The sequence below is a fragment of the Crocodylus porosus genome, unplaced genomic scaffold (genome assembly GCF_001723895.1).
Source record: "Crocodylus porosus isolate Cpor-Errol unplaced genomic scaffold, CroPor_comp1, whole genome shotgun sequence".
Taxonomy (NCBI): Eukaryota; Metazoa; Chordata; order Crocodylia; family Crocodylidae; genus Crocodylus; species Crocodylus porosus.
Window position 1 is genome coordinate 113,862,252 of NW_017728947.1, and position 13,802 is coordinate 113,876,053.

A 13,802-nucleotide genomic window follows, 5' to 3' on the forward strand; every position below is an offset into this window, starting at 1 on the left:
TATATATCTATATATATATATCCCTCTATATCTATATCTATATCTATATATATATCCCTCTATATCTATTTATCTGGATAGATAGATATATAGATAGATAGATATCTTAAAATATTCACACACACACGAAGTTGGTGCGTCTTAAACTTATTGGCCCCTAATTTTGGCCATTCATGAGACACCATTTCACTTCAGCACATTTCAGCTATAGTCCCCACAGCAGCCTATATATATTTTATATATATATATATGAATACAGTTAATTAAAATTTATATATTAACACAGCATTGCTCCTTCTCCCCCACCTACCTGTCTCGTACCTATTGTCTGCCATCGCCTCTGATCCTCGCTGCCATGCATTTGCATTTTCACAGACCTTCATTTTGCATATTGGTTTCTGTTCTACCCCAGAGAGCCCACAAAACACCAGCAGACTCTCCCTATGCCTGAAGAAGGGTGTTTGTGTCCAAAAGCTTGAAAAGAACATTTTTTTCCAACTCTTATATCACATCTACCCAAAGAACCTTGTCTCCTTACATACTCGCATACATATACATCCATACATATATAAATAATTTGACTTAAGTCAGGGGTTAGAAACTTTTTCCCAAGATTGTCCAGAATGATCCGGCTCAGGTAGAAAATGGGCCAGCACTAGTAGTGACCACTGCCACTTGTCTATACAGACCAGCCACAGAGGGGCACAGGCAAAGCCCCTGGCTGCCAGATCTGACCTGTGGGCCATAGTTTGATGACTTCTACCTTAGTGATTTATCTTCCCCTATTGGGCCTTTCAGCCCTCATATAACACTGTAGTCAGCCTCCCCTTGTCTCCCCCTCAATTTCCTCTCTCTTTCCGAGCCAACCCGGTTTCATTCACACTTTTCCATCTTTTAGCCTTACACCCCTGAGCAAGTCCTCTCCAAGATGTTATACACTAGCACCACTGGTAACCATTGCCATTCTGAGCAGCAGATGTGTCATTCAAGCAGTGTTTAGCTGAATTATGTGCAAGACAAATGAGCTACGTCCCTGGTGATCCCTGCCGGCAGAACGTACCGTGCTGCCCCAGGAAGATAAATGCTGCGTGACTTTAGTTAGGGCTTGTGGGCCCCCGCGCACTCCTGAACCGAGCCAGCCCTACTGCTGTCAAACAAGCGTCTCACAAATCTAGGACTTGTCGCTTCATGGGATCATCGGAGAATTTCTAACAAAAATCACATGGAGTGACTGTTCAGCCTTTGTTACAAACAAAACATTTCAGGTTTCTCTTGCAAGGATCTAAATATATTCCACCCATTGACATACCACAATTAGCTATAAAAAAAAATATGATGGAGCTGTGTTTTGCTCAACTCATAAATCAATGAAAAACCTACAGTTCCAGCCTCATACGCTGTATTTTGAGGTGGTATCACAGGACTGAAAACCTTCTGGCTTTTTGTCAATAAAACTCCATCCTGCACTGTGAATATAGTGCCATATAGATAAAAGCCAGGGTGCAATGCAGTGAGTAGTCCCGGGAGCACCCTGGACCCCTAACTGTACTTGACCACCTCACCTGAGGACGATGGTAAAAAGTGCATGTCACATCAGGAAGGATAACAATCTATTTCCAGATCTTTTAGTACCCTGCTTTCTTTGAAAAGAGGCAAGAGGAGCACTGTGCCTGGTTTTGGGCTCCAGGCATCAAGAACGATGTGCACAGATTGGAAAGAGTCCAGCTGAGAGTGGTGAAAATGATAAGAGGCCTGGGAACTTGAGAGGAAAGGCTGAAAGACCTAGGGCTACTTAATTTGGAGAAGAGATGACTGAGGGGGGATCTGATAACAGTCTGCAAATAGCTGAAGGGTGGTTATGGAGAGGATGGAGACGGACCTTTCTTGCGGGCCCCAGTGGATGTGATTAGGAACTATGGACTCAAGTTGCAGCAGAGGAAATTCAGGGGGGAGATTAGGAGGAGCTTTCTGGTGAAGAAGGTGGTCAAGCATTGCAACAGGCTACCTAGATGATGAATCTCCATACCTGAAAACTATCAAAAGCAGACTGGACATATCCATGGCTGGGGTGGTTTAATCGGGGATGATCCTTGGTGAGGCCGCAGCTGGAGTACTGCATCCAGTTTTGGGCTCCACAATTCACAAAGGATGTGGAGAAGCTTGAGAGAGTCCAGAGGAGAGCCATGCGCATGATCAGAGGTCAGGAAAACAGATCTTACGATGACAGGCTGAGAGCCATGGGACTCTTTAGCCTGGAAAAGCGCAGGCTCAGGGGTGATCTGATGGCCACCTATAAGTTTATCGGGGTGACCACCAGGATCTGGGGGAACGTCTGTTCACCAGAGCGCCCCAAGTGATGACGAGGTCGAACGGTCACAAACTCCTGCAAGACCGCTTCAGGCTGGACATAAGGAAGAATTTCTTTACTGTCCGAGCCCCCAAGGGCTGGAACAGCCTGCCAGCGGAGGTGGTTCAAGCACCTACATTGAACACCTTCAAGAGTAAATTGGATGCTTATCTTGCTGGGGTCCTATGACCCCAGCTGACTTCCTGCCCTTTGGGCGGGGGGCTGGACTCGATGATCTCCCGAGGTCCCTTCCAGCCCTAATGTCTACGAAATCTATGAAATCCTGCCTTGGGCAGGGGGCTATGTTAGCTTACTTTTTCAAGCCCTACTTTCCTATGATCCTAAAGGCAGGCAAAGGATTTCCATTAAAGATTGAAGGGACACACCCAATGCCTAAAGTGAAACCCTAATCTGAAAAGTAACTGGGTAGATAATTTTCCCTTCTGATTTGCCGGCTCTGCTCCCCAAGCCGGTTCAGTCCTATCGCTTCAGTTAAATGGTGGCAGTAAGTTTTTGCTCCTGTTTACACCTGCCTAACATGCAGGACCAGCATATCAACAAGGAAGCAGCTCTTATTTTAATTCCTCCTTATACAGAACTTTGTACTGTATCTCAATCAGGTGTGCCTGTGCAAGTCTTTCAACAACAACAGAGTTATAGAAAACATACTCTGAAAATAAGTAGTAAAAACTGCACAGCTTTTAAGGATGTAGTACAAGAAGGACACAACTCAGTCTGACCCTGAGGGCATGTCTACATGAGATGCTTAACATCACATTAGTATAGTTTTCTGCAAAGTAAGCATGTACTACATGTGCACATGGTTACTTCACAGTAAACTTCTTTAATGCTGAGTAAATTTGCTACCTGCAAATGCAACTAGCAAATTTACTTGGCATCAGTAATGGCACCACAGCACTCATGTAGACGCCAGGAAAAATGGGGAAGTCGTGCAGCCTGGAGGTGGCTGGGGATTTGGGCAGTGCCCAGCCAGCTGAGGGCTGCATTTTGAGACTTCCCTATATGGTACGGGGCTGGCTGCGAACTGTCTCAGTCAGGGGCAGGCACCAGCCCCATGCCCCAGTTGGGTGATTGAGACAAGGGGCTTGGAAAGAGCTGCAGGTGGGGCAGCTAGCACCAAGTGATCACACAGCCAGGGCCAGGAGCTCCTTGCTGCCATAGCAGGGGGTCATTGATCAGGGCCAGGACAGCTGTCTCCTAGCCCAGTGCTCCCTGCCAGCCCCTGGGCTAGCAGCCAGGAGGAGCCTGGAGCTCCCCCTGGCGGTCACAGGGGCCTGTTGCAGGGCTTCAGGGACCTGGAAGCAAATCTGCTTCCTAATCCTCGCATGTGTAGACACCGACCCAAAAACTCTTACTGCACAGTAAATCTAGGCAGGAGTAAATGCATGTGTAGATGTGCCCAGAAACTGCATTTTTATACCTGCAAGACCAAGTAACATGATGCTGATGTTTCAGAAGACCCGGCTAAGAAATGTCCTTAGATTCTTCAACAAATCTCGGAATTCAACATTAAGTGAAAGCTCCTGTTCATCCCAAAAGGATGAAAGGCAAGAGCTCTGGAACTTTACAGAGGTTAGCCTCACACCAGAGTCAGAGACAACCTAAAATGGGAGAAAATCAATTATATATTAGGGACGAATAACATAATCAATGAAAAATTCATACTGTTTAATGGAAAATAGGTCTTGTCAAATGAAGCTGAATTTGGACAGTGATGTAATTACAATTTTGTAGATGAAGGTGACTGTGTTGTCATAATATGCTCAGAACTCTGTAAGGCATCTGATTCAATATACTACATGCTTAAAAATATTAAGGATTATACAAAATCAATACCACAAACTGGTTATGTTTTAGAAGTACTAAAGCATGGTGTAATAAACGCCTATACTGTGCCACATGCAGTGCACATGGTTAACTATAATGGGGGAGTGCGCCCTGGCAATGACCTAGCTGCTGATCACGTGTAGACCCAGGTGATTGCCATGTTGCCATAGTGCTCCATATGGTGCTGTAGCACATTGCTACATCGCCGTAGGGTGATGTGGAGACACACCCTGTGTGTTTTATAGCAAGGTCACGTATCTAGAATGAAAAGGCCAAATATACAAGATAGTGGAATATATCCAGGAAAGCAATGATTGTAGAAAGGACCGGGGATCCTGCTGGAAATGTGCCAAGCATGAGCTCCCAGTGTGATGCCATTGTTCTGACTGCTAATGCACTTCGTGGATGTATGAAAGGGGAAACATCATATAGGAGTAAAGGGAAGCAAATATGTGCCATGTAAGCAGTAGGGCTGTGCGAAGCTTCGGTCACTGATTCGATTTGGTAGAAAATCGGCCTGATTTGGTGGCCGAATCGCCGAATCTGAATCGAATCAGGAGACCCTTTAATCTTTCTGAATCAAATCAGAACCCTACGATTCGATTTGGAGAGATTCGGAAAGATTTGGAGATTCGGACATAGACACAGCTTTAAATGTTTTTTCTACATACCTCAAGGTAGCAGGCGGCTCATCAACATTAAAAAGGAATATACTGTGAAACTATAGCATATGGGATACTGCAGTGTGAATCTTACCTGGGTCTGATGCCATAACATTATGCATACAAAAAAACCAAACAACTCCCACCCCCAGAAAATACACAAAGAAGGCTGGCAAGTTATCCACTCACATATTATGCAATATGCCAGAATTAAGGCTGTCCACACAGTATGAATTTGCCCCCTTGTATGCATGTTCATTAGGATATAGCCTTTAATTTCTGGTCTATGCTGTTTTCCCCAGATAACTCCAGCTTCATATAGTGCACAAGAGGGTGTTCTGGGGTTGTTCCTGGGGAGGTAGGAGGCTGAGGTTGGGACTGATGGTCTGCGAGTCAGGAGCGATAGGCACTGGCAAGGCCAGGGGGCCTTGCAAGTAAGGAGCGAGGGGCACCAGCAATTTGCACTGTGCAAACTGCACAATGATGAATATCACTTGGGAGTTATGGAGGGCCACTTGCTGATATTACTGTTAATGTTTTCCTGTTGTTGTTGATTTCTGTCTTGAAAATTAAGATTGTTGAGCTGCTTTAACTTGTAGTGTGCAATAAGTATTTTGGGACTAAAATATTTGTGTGTTAGCTACTTAAACTATTTACCGGGTTGGGATTGGCCATCAATGTTTACAAGTGTGTCCTGGTGCCAAAAAGTTTGAGAACCACTGGTCTAATGCACAGCTTAGCTGCCTGGGCCAGGTGCTGGTCTTGGTTGAGGAGATCTTGCACACAAAAACAAATGCCTCCAATTGAAATCAGAGAGAGCTGCATAAAATACACTGTGTCCTCAAATCAAGCAGCATGCTATTTATCTCCTCCCACACACACCCTTTCCATGTTCCACAATGGCACATACAATAACTCTTTTCTGCTGATTACACTCAAAATCTGGCACTCCAACACTTCTTTCAGATGCACAAGGGCTCACATAGAGTCAGCAATATTCATGACATTCCCTCCATTCAAGCATTAGTCAATTTTGTTTTAGTCTTGGCAGGATCTTAGGTACTCTATATACTGCCTGAAATGTGCTTTCCCTTGATCTGCTGTTATGCATGACGTCCCCTTTGGGACAAACCTCTTTAACATTAGAATATGCGAACAGCATAATTGATCTTGGTTTTGCACCTGAGTTTGCTCCTCTATTTTTAAAGATGCTGTCAGATCAAATGTGGCTCAGATTGTGCAGCCTCGTTTAATTAATAAGCAGTTTCTGTGTTTAATATTTTCCGTGACTTGGTTCGATTTATGCTCAAATTTGGGTCAAAATGTTAAGTTTAATAAAATCCAGTGTTACAAGTTCTGTGAACTAAAAAAGTCTTTCCCAGCATAATATTTGTGATGACAATGTTAAAAGGTTTTGGGCTGTCTACACATCACCGTACAGTGATGTCAGTACTGCTCCGTGTTATAGTACTTGCTTGGGGGAAGTACTAAAACACGGCGCAATAGCTGCCTGTACTGCAGCACATGCGTGGCGCACAGTTAGATTCACCGGCTATGTTGCCTTAGTGGAGTGCTATAGCCAGGCAGCATGCCGCTATAGAGATGTAGCCAGTGATCACCTATAGACCCATGTGATGGCTGAGGGTAGTGCACCGTGCGGTGATGTAGTGCATTGCTGTGTCACCATAGGACGATGCGCAGACACACCCTTTAGTGCACAGTTCTTCCTCTGTAGTCTTTGCAGCTCAGGCATTGCGGTACCGTGTAGCATTGCATCACCATGTAAAAATCTGAACACAAACTTGACTAGAAAGGGACTCGTCTGCTTTTCATTGTTCAAGCTAAAAGAAACACACCTACTGCTGTCAGATTGCTATAGCGCTTAACACCCCCCCGCAACAATGGATTTGTGATGTAAGATGTGACCTAATTTCTTTGTATTCACCTACAAGTAAAAAACATGCAACTCATTTCTGCTGTTTCTTCAACCCATTTCCCAGTCTTGTTAACTTCATTAGCCTTGTTGAGATCCACAAACAGACTATATCCTTTTGGCTAAAACCTGGCTCCTGACATGACAGCAGGGTTTTGACCATCCGTGCCAAAAGCCGTATTTACCAACAACGAACACTGAGGCTTTATACTGAAAAAGTCCCGTAAGCATAGGAGTCGCATTAAAGGAGTTTATGTCCCTATTTTTAATAGTACTGCAAGATCTACATTTGTATAATAGCACAGACGCACAAAAATGAGCATGGCAAGCAAAAGAATGAGGGTTGGAGTAAATCATAAAACTATTTTACTACTAATTTCAGTGAGGTGCCTGGCTGTGGCATGGTGATAAATCACAGCAAACCACTAAGACTGCCCCAATCTCAGCAAAAAAAAAAAAAAATTGCCTTGCAATCGCTTTCTACAGCCTTGGATCCAAAGAATGATGAAGAGTAAATTGAACTGCATTTACTCATTTGAGGGAATGGACTGTTTCTTTTGTTTCTTTCTAAGTCACCACGTGGATTAAAACACGGGTGCCTGTGAACCCTGCAAGTTTTAGGTGCCTTCCAAAAATACTAGGTGTTAGGATCAATTGGATGGGGCAAATAGATATCTGTTTAATAGGACCGTGGGTATTATCTACTGGTGAATTCATTGGAACCAACTCTTTTCACTTTGCTCGGGCATGCTGAGGTCTCTGAGGGTTGCAAGAAAAGATGCCAAGCAGCACCATGTAAAAACAAAATAAAAGCGCACCCTTATGCATGCTATATAGTTGGTCAACCCATGGGTCACGTCCCAAAAGTAGGTCTCAGGAATATATGAAAGGGTCACAAACAATCATATGGCATAACTAAGATTCCTTGAAAAATGGCAGTTCATTGAGCCCAAAATGTTTCATTCAAAACACCACAGGCAACAAACCCCCGTCTATAGTCCTGGTCAACCTGGCCCAGGGCTGGCAATGCTGGAAGCGGTGGTGTGCCTGGCCCTCAAGCAGACGCACCTGGCTGGGACTCGGAGTTGGTCAGTGAAGTCGACACTCTTGCTGCTCTTATCAGTGAAACTGGAAAGAGCATCAAATTCACCCAAGAGCTGCAGGGTCCAGGTGGCTTCTAGTTTCCTAGAAATGTCAGTTTTAATCTGATTTGGACTGAACTAAAATTGCAAGGGGGTGGGAGAAAAGACATTTACAGTGCAGCAGAAACCCTTCTTTTTGGCCATGTCTCCCTGACATGCTTTTGGACGGCTCCCATCCCACATACTCCCTTTTCATCAATTTTAGTTGATGAATGACAGGAAGTCTTTTGAGTGGCATCTTGATGTTTAACATTTCTGAGGCAGGGTTGTGTAGCTACAGCATACACCTATGGCTTTACCACTGTACAGGGTGCAGTGCTTGCTATGGACGTATGTCACGAGCTCCGAAGAATGCACAGGATCCCATTCCCAATGAGCAACAGTTTCTCCAAATCGTGTCAGCCCATTTCCAACCCATAAAAGGACCATGGAAAGTAACAGCTGATAAGTGCTTTACAGCCGCAACCCACAGATGAGGTTGGAGATTAAATACTTACGATCAACTCAGTTTAAGACTAGTACATTAATTACGCGACTTGCCGAGTCTAAAGCTGGGATAGCTGACTTCAATACCCTGCATATCAGAAGCATGATCTTTCTTTGTCTTATATTGAGAGATCCAGATTTCAACCCCTCATTTTATGAGACTGTCTGAACCTTGAGATTTGGTTAAGGACCTGCTTCTTCTTGTACTTTAATTGAATCTATTAAAAGCCAAAGGGAAAGTCAGGTTTCATTGGAAAGCTTGCAATCTCTCTGTTCCACCAGGGAATGCCTTGTATTAAAACCTCAGCTGAAAATGAAGGGCATCTGGATTTCAGTCTTCAGCGACAGTCTTTATCCTGGCATGGCTGGAGCAAACCTGAGCAACCAACCATAATTCAAGAATCAGGCATGAAATCATATGTATATCACTGGAGATATCACTCTCAGGTTAAAAATAAGCCAGCTGGAGCAGCAGGATCATTTTAGGTGGACACATAAATCTGCAAAATGCTCTCTTTTCTCATTCTGCCATGCATAAAACATTGCACCAGAGGAAAATTCCATGGTAACAGCCGGGGAAGCCTACCTGTAACGAGAAAGCTGCATCGCCCTGCTCCAGCTTCATTTATGATGTTGCAATTGTAAATCCCATAGCTGTCCCTGGACAGACTGCTTACGGTGTATTCGGTAGAGTCTTGAGCATCAAACTGACCAGTCCGCAGCAACTTATTGCCCAGTCGCCACTCGAATGTCAGCACCCGAGTTGGGTACGCTCTCAGCACCCGGCAACTCATGGTGATGCTTCGACCCTGGCCTTGCCTAATCTCCAAGAAGGTTGGTTCCACCGCAGGAGGATCTGCAGAAGACAGAAAAGGCAAAAATGAGGTATCCAGCTAAATGGAATAAGCTTGGCGATCAGGGATAGTGCATCTCTAAAAGGTCTGAGCACAGTTAAAGTACCAGTGTCCACGAGCATAAAGGTGGATAACTACGGTAACGGCGGACCTTCATTAACACAAGAACACATCTCGAGTGCTGCATTGTGATGATATATAGCAGGAGCAGGCAACTATTTCGGGCGCAGGGCCGTTTACTGAGTTTTGAGACGCTATTGAGGGCCGCACGACAGGCAGCCAAGGACAGATAATTATTAATTTTCTAAATTTTTTAGAGGCCCGCAGACCAGATACAATAGCCTGGAGGGCCACATCCAGCTCACAGGCTGCATTTTGCCCACCCCTGTTTTATAGTGTGTCAATTGGATATGCAAAGTTTAATTTTGTTGGCACCTGGCAGTGCGTGGGTTGTTTTGGGGGCCCATGGTATGAGAGAAGAATTACAAAACTATCCACCGGATGCAATGGGGAATCAGTGTCTTATAGAGTAAGAGAGAGCAACAACAGGTAGGAGACCCTAGAAAAGAGAGGAGAGAGAGAAAAAAGGTGCATCTGGATGGAGCTGGACTGCATGAAGTGGCTGTTACCCTGCCTGAAATTGGTCTATAGACACGATTCTCCAGGTGGGGTACAGCTGTTGTGGGGAAAGTGAGACAATAGGGGTAAGGTTTCTCCTTGGGGGCTGCCTCCAGACAACTGAATGGGCAACCTTACCCACATCTTGCCCATCCCTGTTTGGGTAGTTTAGTACTCCAGTCAAAGGGCACCTGGGAGCTTTCCATATCCTGATCAGAAATGTGATTTTAAACTGCTGAGATTTGCAAAATTAGTATTTTGCCAGGCTTTAGATCCTAATGGAATAAAACTAAAGCAAACCAAGCTCATGAAGTGTAAAAGCTGAGGCACTTCAGTTTTCCACCTGCCTTTTCACAGAAACATAGAAAAAGAGGGTTGGAAGGGACTTCAGGAGGTCACATCCAGTCCAGCCCCCTGCTCAAAACAGGACCAACCCCAACTAGATGAACTCAGCCATGGCTTTGTTGAGCCAGGTCTTAAAACCCCCCAGGGATGAAGGGTCCACGACCTCTTCCTGCCAGTGATAAAGTTTTGTCCCAATATCCAACCTAAACTTCCCTTGCTGCAACTTGAGCCCATTGCTCCTTGTCCTGTCATCTGTCACCAGCTTTTACCATGTTACTAACTGAAAAGCAGAAAGTGAAGTCTAGAGCTTGGTAAGCAGGGCTAGGACACACTGTTCAGAGAAACAGGAGTGAGAAGGGAAGGCATCCCCTTAGACTTGAACTAGGGCTGCCAGTTAATTGCAGTTAACGTACGCGGTTAATGCAAAAACAGATTGACGCATTCATTTTTTTAATGAGCATTAAATGGCACAAATCGTGCTGCCGGTGGCCCCAGCCCTGTGCCTGGCAGCAGCGAAGGAGAGGGGCCGCTTTTCCCCTGTGCTAAGCAAGTTTCTGCCCACTTTCTGCCATTGCTGCTCAGCATTGGCAGGTGCTCAGTTTGGAGCAGGCATGGGGTGAGCTGGGGCTGGAGGTGTTTGCACGGGATCTGGCCGATCGGTGCAAGACCAGAGTGGGCATGGGGCAGGCTGAGGTCAGGGCTGGGGATGTGCACTTTTGGCAGTGGCCAGGGAGAAGCTGCAGGGTGCAAAGGCTTTGGGCTGTTGGGTGGAGGGGTGCTGACTACTGGTTAATGGTGCAATCAAAACTGATTAAGTGCAATATTTTTTTTTTAATCCCGCAATGAATTAACTTTTTTAATCATTTGTCAGCCCTAACTCAAACATACACTCCCTTTAGAACTAGAAAGTTTCTTCTTCCAGAAACCAATGAGAAGTCTACACATCCCTATAAAAAGGGCTGCCTAAAAGGTCTCATGTTGGGAGTCATTCCTCGGGCACAAGGATTACTTATCGGAGGAAACGGAGCTTACTCATTCTGCACTTGCCACGTCTCCCCATGGAGAATTTGCCCTTATGAGAAGCCTTCCTTCAGTGTGATGGGTATTAATGGGGGTGCACTTTGATTACAGAAAATGCTTGTGAAAAGTGAAGGCCTTCATCCTTATATTTGAAACAGAATAGTGGGGAGGTTTTGAATGAGCAGAAAAGCTATGGCATGCAGGAAGCGGCTTGCATTCCTTGAGCAAATTGCATCCTCTGTAAAATCAGGTGCACTTAAAATGACGGAATAAAATGCAAGTCCTCTAAAAGCAAACAAGCAGGTGAACAGATGAATGGGTTGTAAAACACTATCGGAGAAGGAACGGCTTGTAAACACAAGACTCTGAATGCTTCTAAGCACTCTAGGACTGCTTGAAACTCCTCCAGGTAGAATTTATTTGTGCAGATCATTTGATCTTAATAAGCAAAGATGGTGTCATGATAATTATAGTGGTTTTCTGGAGAGTGGAAACCAGAATTTCTGTCCTCATATCTTAGCTTTGGCTTTTGCCCCAACGATGAGGACATGAGGGACCTGAACAATGGGAACAAGTCAGACACAGGCGGTTCTAGGCTGAACTGACTTAAAACTAGACACTGAGATCCAAACCGTACAGTGTCAGCTGTGGCTGAATTGACTTGAGACAAAGCAGCAAATGCACAAATAAAAAAATTGTTTGCTATTCTACAGACAACTTTATTTCTGCAGAAAATGCCTTTTCCAATGAAAAAAAAATCATTTGGACAGAAAATCCCCAGCCAGCTCTGCCAAAAAAGAGCCTTTCCTGAGTCTGTGTTATCCCTGTTAAAAATGTAACTCCCTCTCAACACTGTCTGTCCAAAAACATCTTGCTCTTAGATTCCTCACTGATTACAAGTTATTTAGAGATCACAAATACTGCTGTCTTCAGGCTGTTGGCACGTTGTGCTGTAAACCACAAATGCATTCCCTTCCCTCCTCTATAATAGGAACTGGACCTGACCCCAGTACGGCTGCCAATCATCTCCTGGTTAATGAGGACACTTAGCCAAACATTGTAAATTTTAATGAAACTGAACCTGGGAGACGAGCATTTTTAGGCAGTCGTTTCTGTTGGTGACGCTTAGCTATGGATTTTGTTCTGTCATAAGGAGCAGCAAAGTTAACGTTCTTCCACGCCTTTAAATGTCTCAAACGTCATAAGGAAGGGCGGGGAAAGGACCGCTTGCCATGAAGGAAAACACAAGGGCAGAGATGGCCATTACATGCAGAAAGATGCTGTTCACAGATGTTAACTCAGAGATTGAACATCACAGTCCCAAGGTTTTCTGCTCCTGCTGCCTGTGTGACCTGTCCACCATTGTCTCTTGTGGTTCTTCATTCCCTACAGCCTTTGAGACATCTGGAGGAGTTGGGGATGGAGTTAGCCTTTCACTGACAAACCAAAGGTTACCTGACTCACCTGGTTCACCTGACTTCCCTGGAGCTAGGCAGATTGAAACAAGCTAAGGATGTGGCCTACTGCAACAAGCAGGAAGAGCCCTAAATCTGATCTAGTTTCCGCCTTGTACCGGCTATACTTTTTTCCTAATATAATGCACTAATAAGGACTAAAGGAGTAAGCAATAGATTGAAGGAGTAACTATAGATACAGAGCAGAAGGTAAAGCTACAACCTTTGCCTCGCAAGGTCATGCTAGGTACAAGGGTTTACCACCGTCTCTGATGCTACACTTAAAAGATCTATCTCCATACACGGGTGGAGAAAAGAAAGACGCCTCTTGTAGGCTTCCAAGAGCATCTGCGTTACTGAAAAATAAGTCCAGGACCTGTTCAATCAAGTCTGAAAGGCTGGGAGCTCATCCTCACATGGCCCATGTCTGGGCACTGGAACAAGGAGTGCCAGCCCCAGCCATGCTCTACTTCACCCCAACCCTATGCAAGCCCTTCCATGGGCATGCCGAAATGCTCAGCAGGGAAGAAGGGATGGCTGGATCGCCACTAGATGATAACAACCCTCCACTCCCCAACCACAGCCTACAATTTGCTGTATGGGTTGAAACCTCCCCTCCAAGAAAAATAGCACTTGATACTCCAGGCTGGCTCCAAAACGATGCTGTTTGTGGAAAGCAGCAAACCGAAGGGACGGAAAATGTAACTGAAGTCTGCATTGGCTTTGGAGAATCCTCCCAAGAGTAGCATGGGTGGCCAAGGGAGGAGAGGAATGGGTGGCCATTTACCTCCTGCCCCACCTCAGGGTAGAAGGTGAATTTCCTCCATTTTTCCAAGAGAATGAAGAAAGGAGATCACAGGTTATTATTGAGCGCTCTCCATTCTTCCCCCAAGTTAATACCTATATTGGGACATCTGGGGGATATTTGCCCTTGGAAGATGATTCTTTTTTAATATGGTTGCCTACCTTTTTTGGATGGGTGGGGGAGTGAAAGAGGAAGAGAAGTACTCTGTAAATATAGAGTCCCTGCCTCAGTACAAAACAAACACAGCTACTGACTGGGAGCAGTTTGATATAACCCAGTTCACTAATT

The 13,802-nt window shown here is 45.0% G+C and overlaps 1 protein-coding gene across 2 annotated transcripts in view; it reads right to left on the minus strand.

The window, feature by feature from the left end:
- Positions 1 to 13,802, minus strand: part of MDGA2 (MAM domain containing glycosylphosphatidylinositol anchor 2) — a 665,957-nt gene that overhangs the window by 153,894 nt on the left and 498,261 nt on the right. For both annotated transcript variants that reach the window (XM_019550984.1, XM_019550983.1), the window contains exon 9: positions 9,005 to 9,274. In XM_019550984.1, coding sequence (XP_019406529.1) covers positions 9,005 to 9,274 — 270 coding nt within the window. The remainder of the gene's footprint in view (positions 1 to 9,004; positions 9,275 to 13,802) is intronic.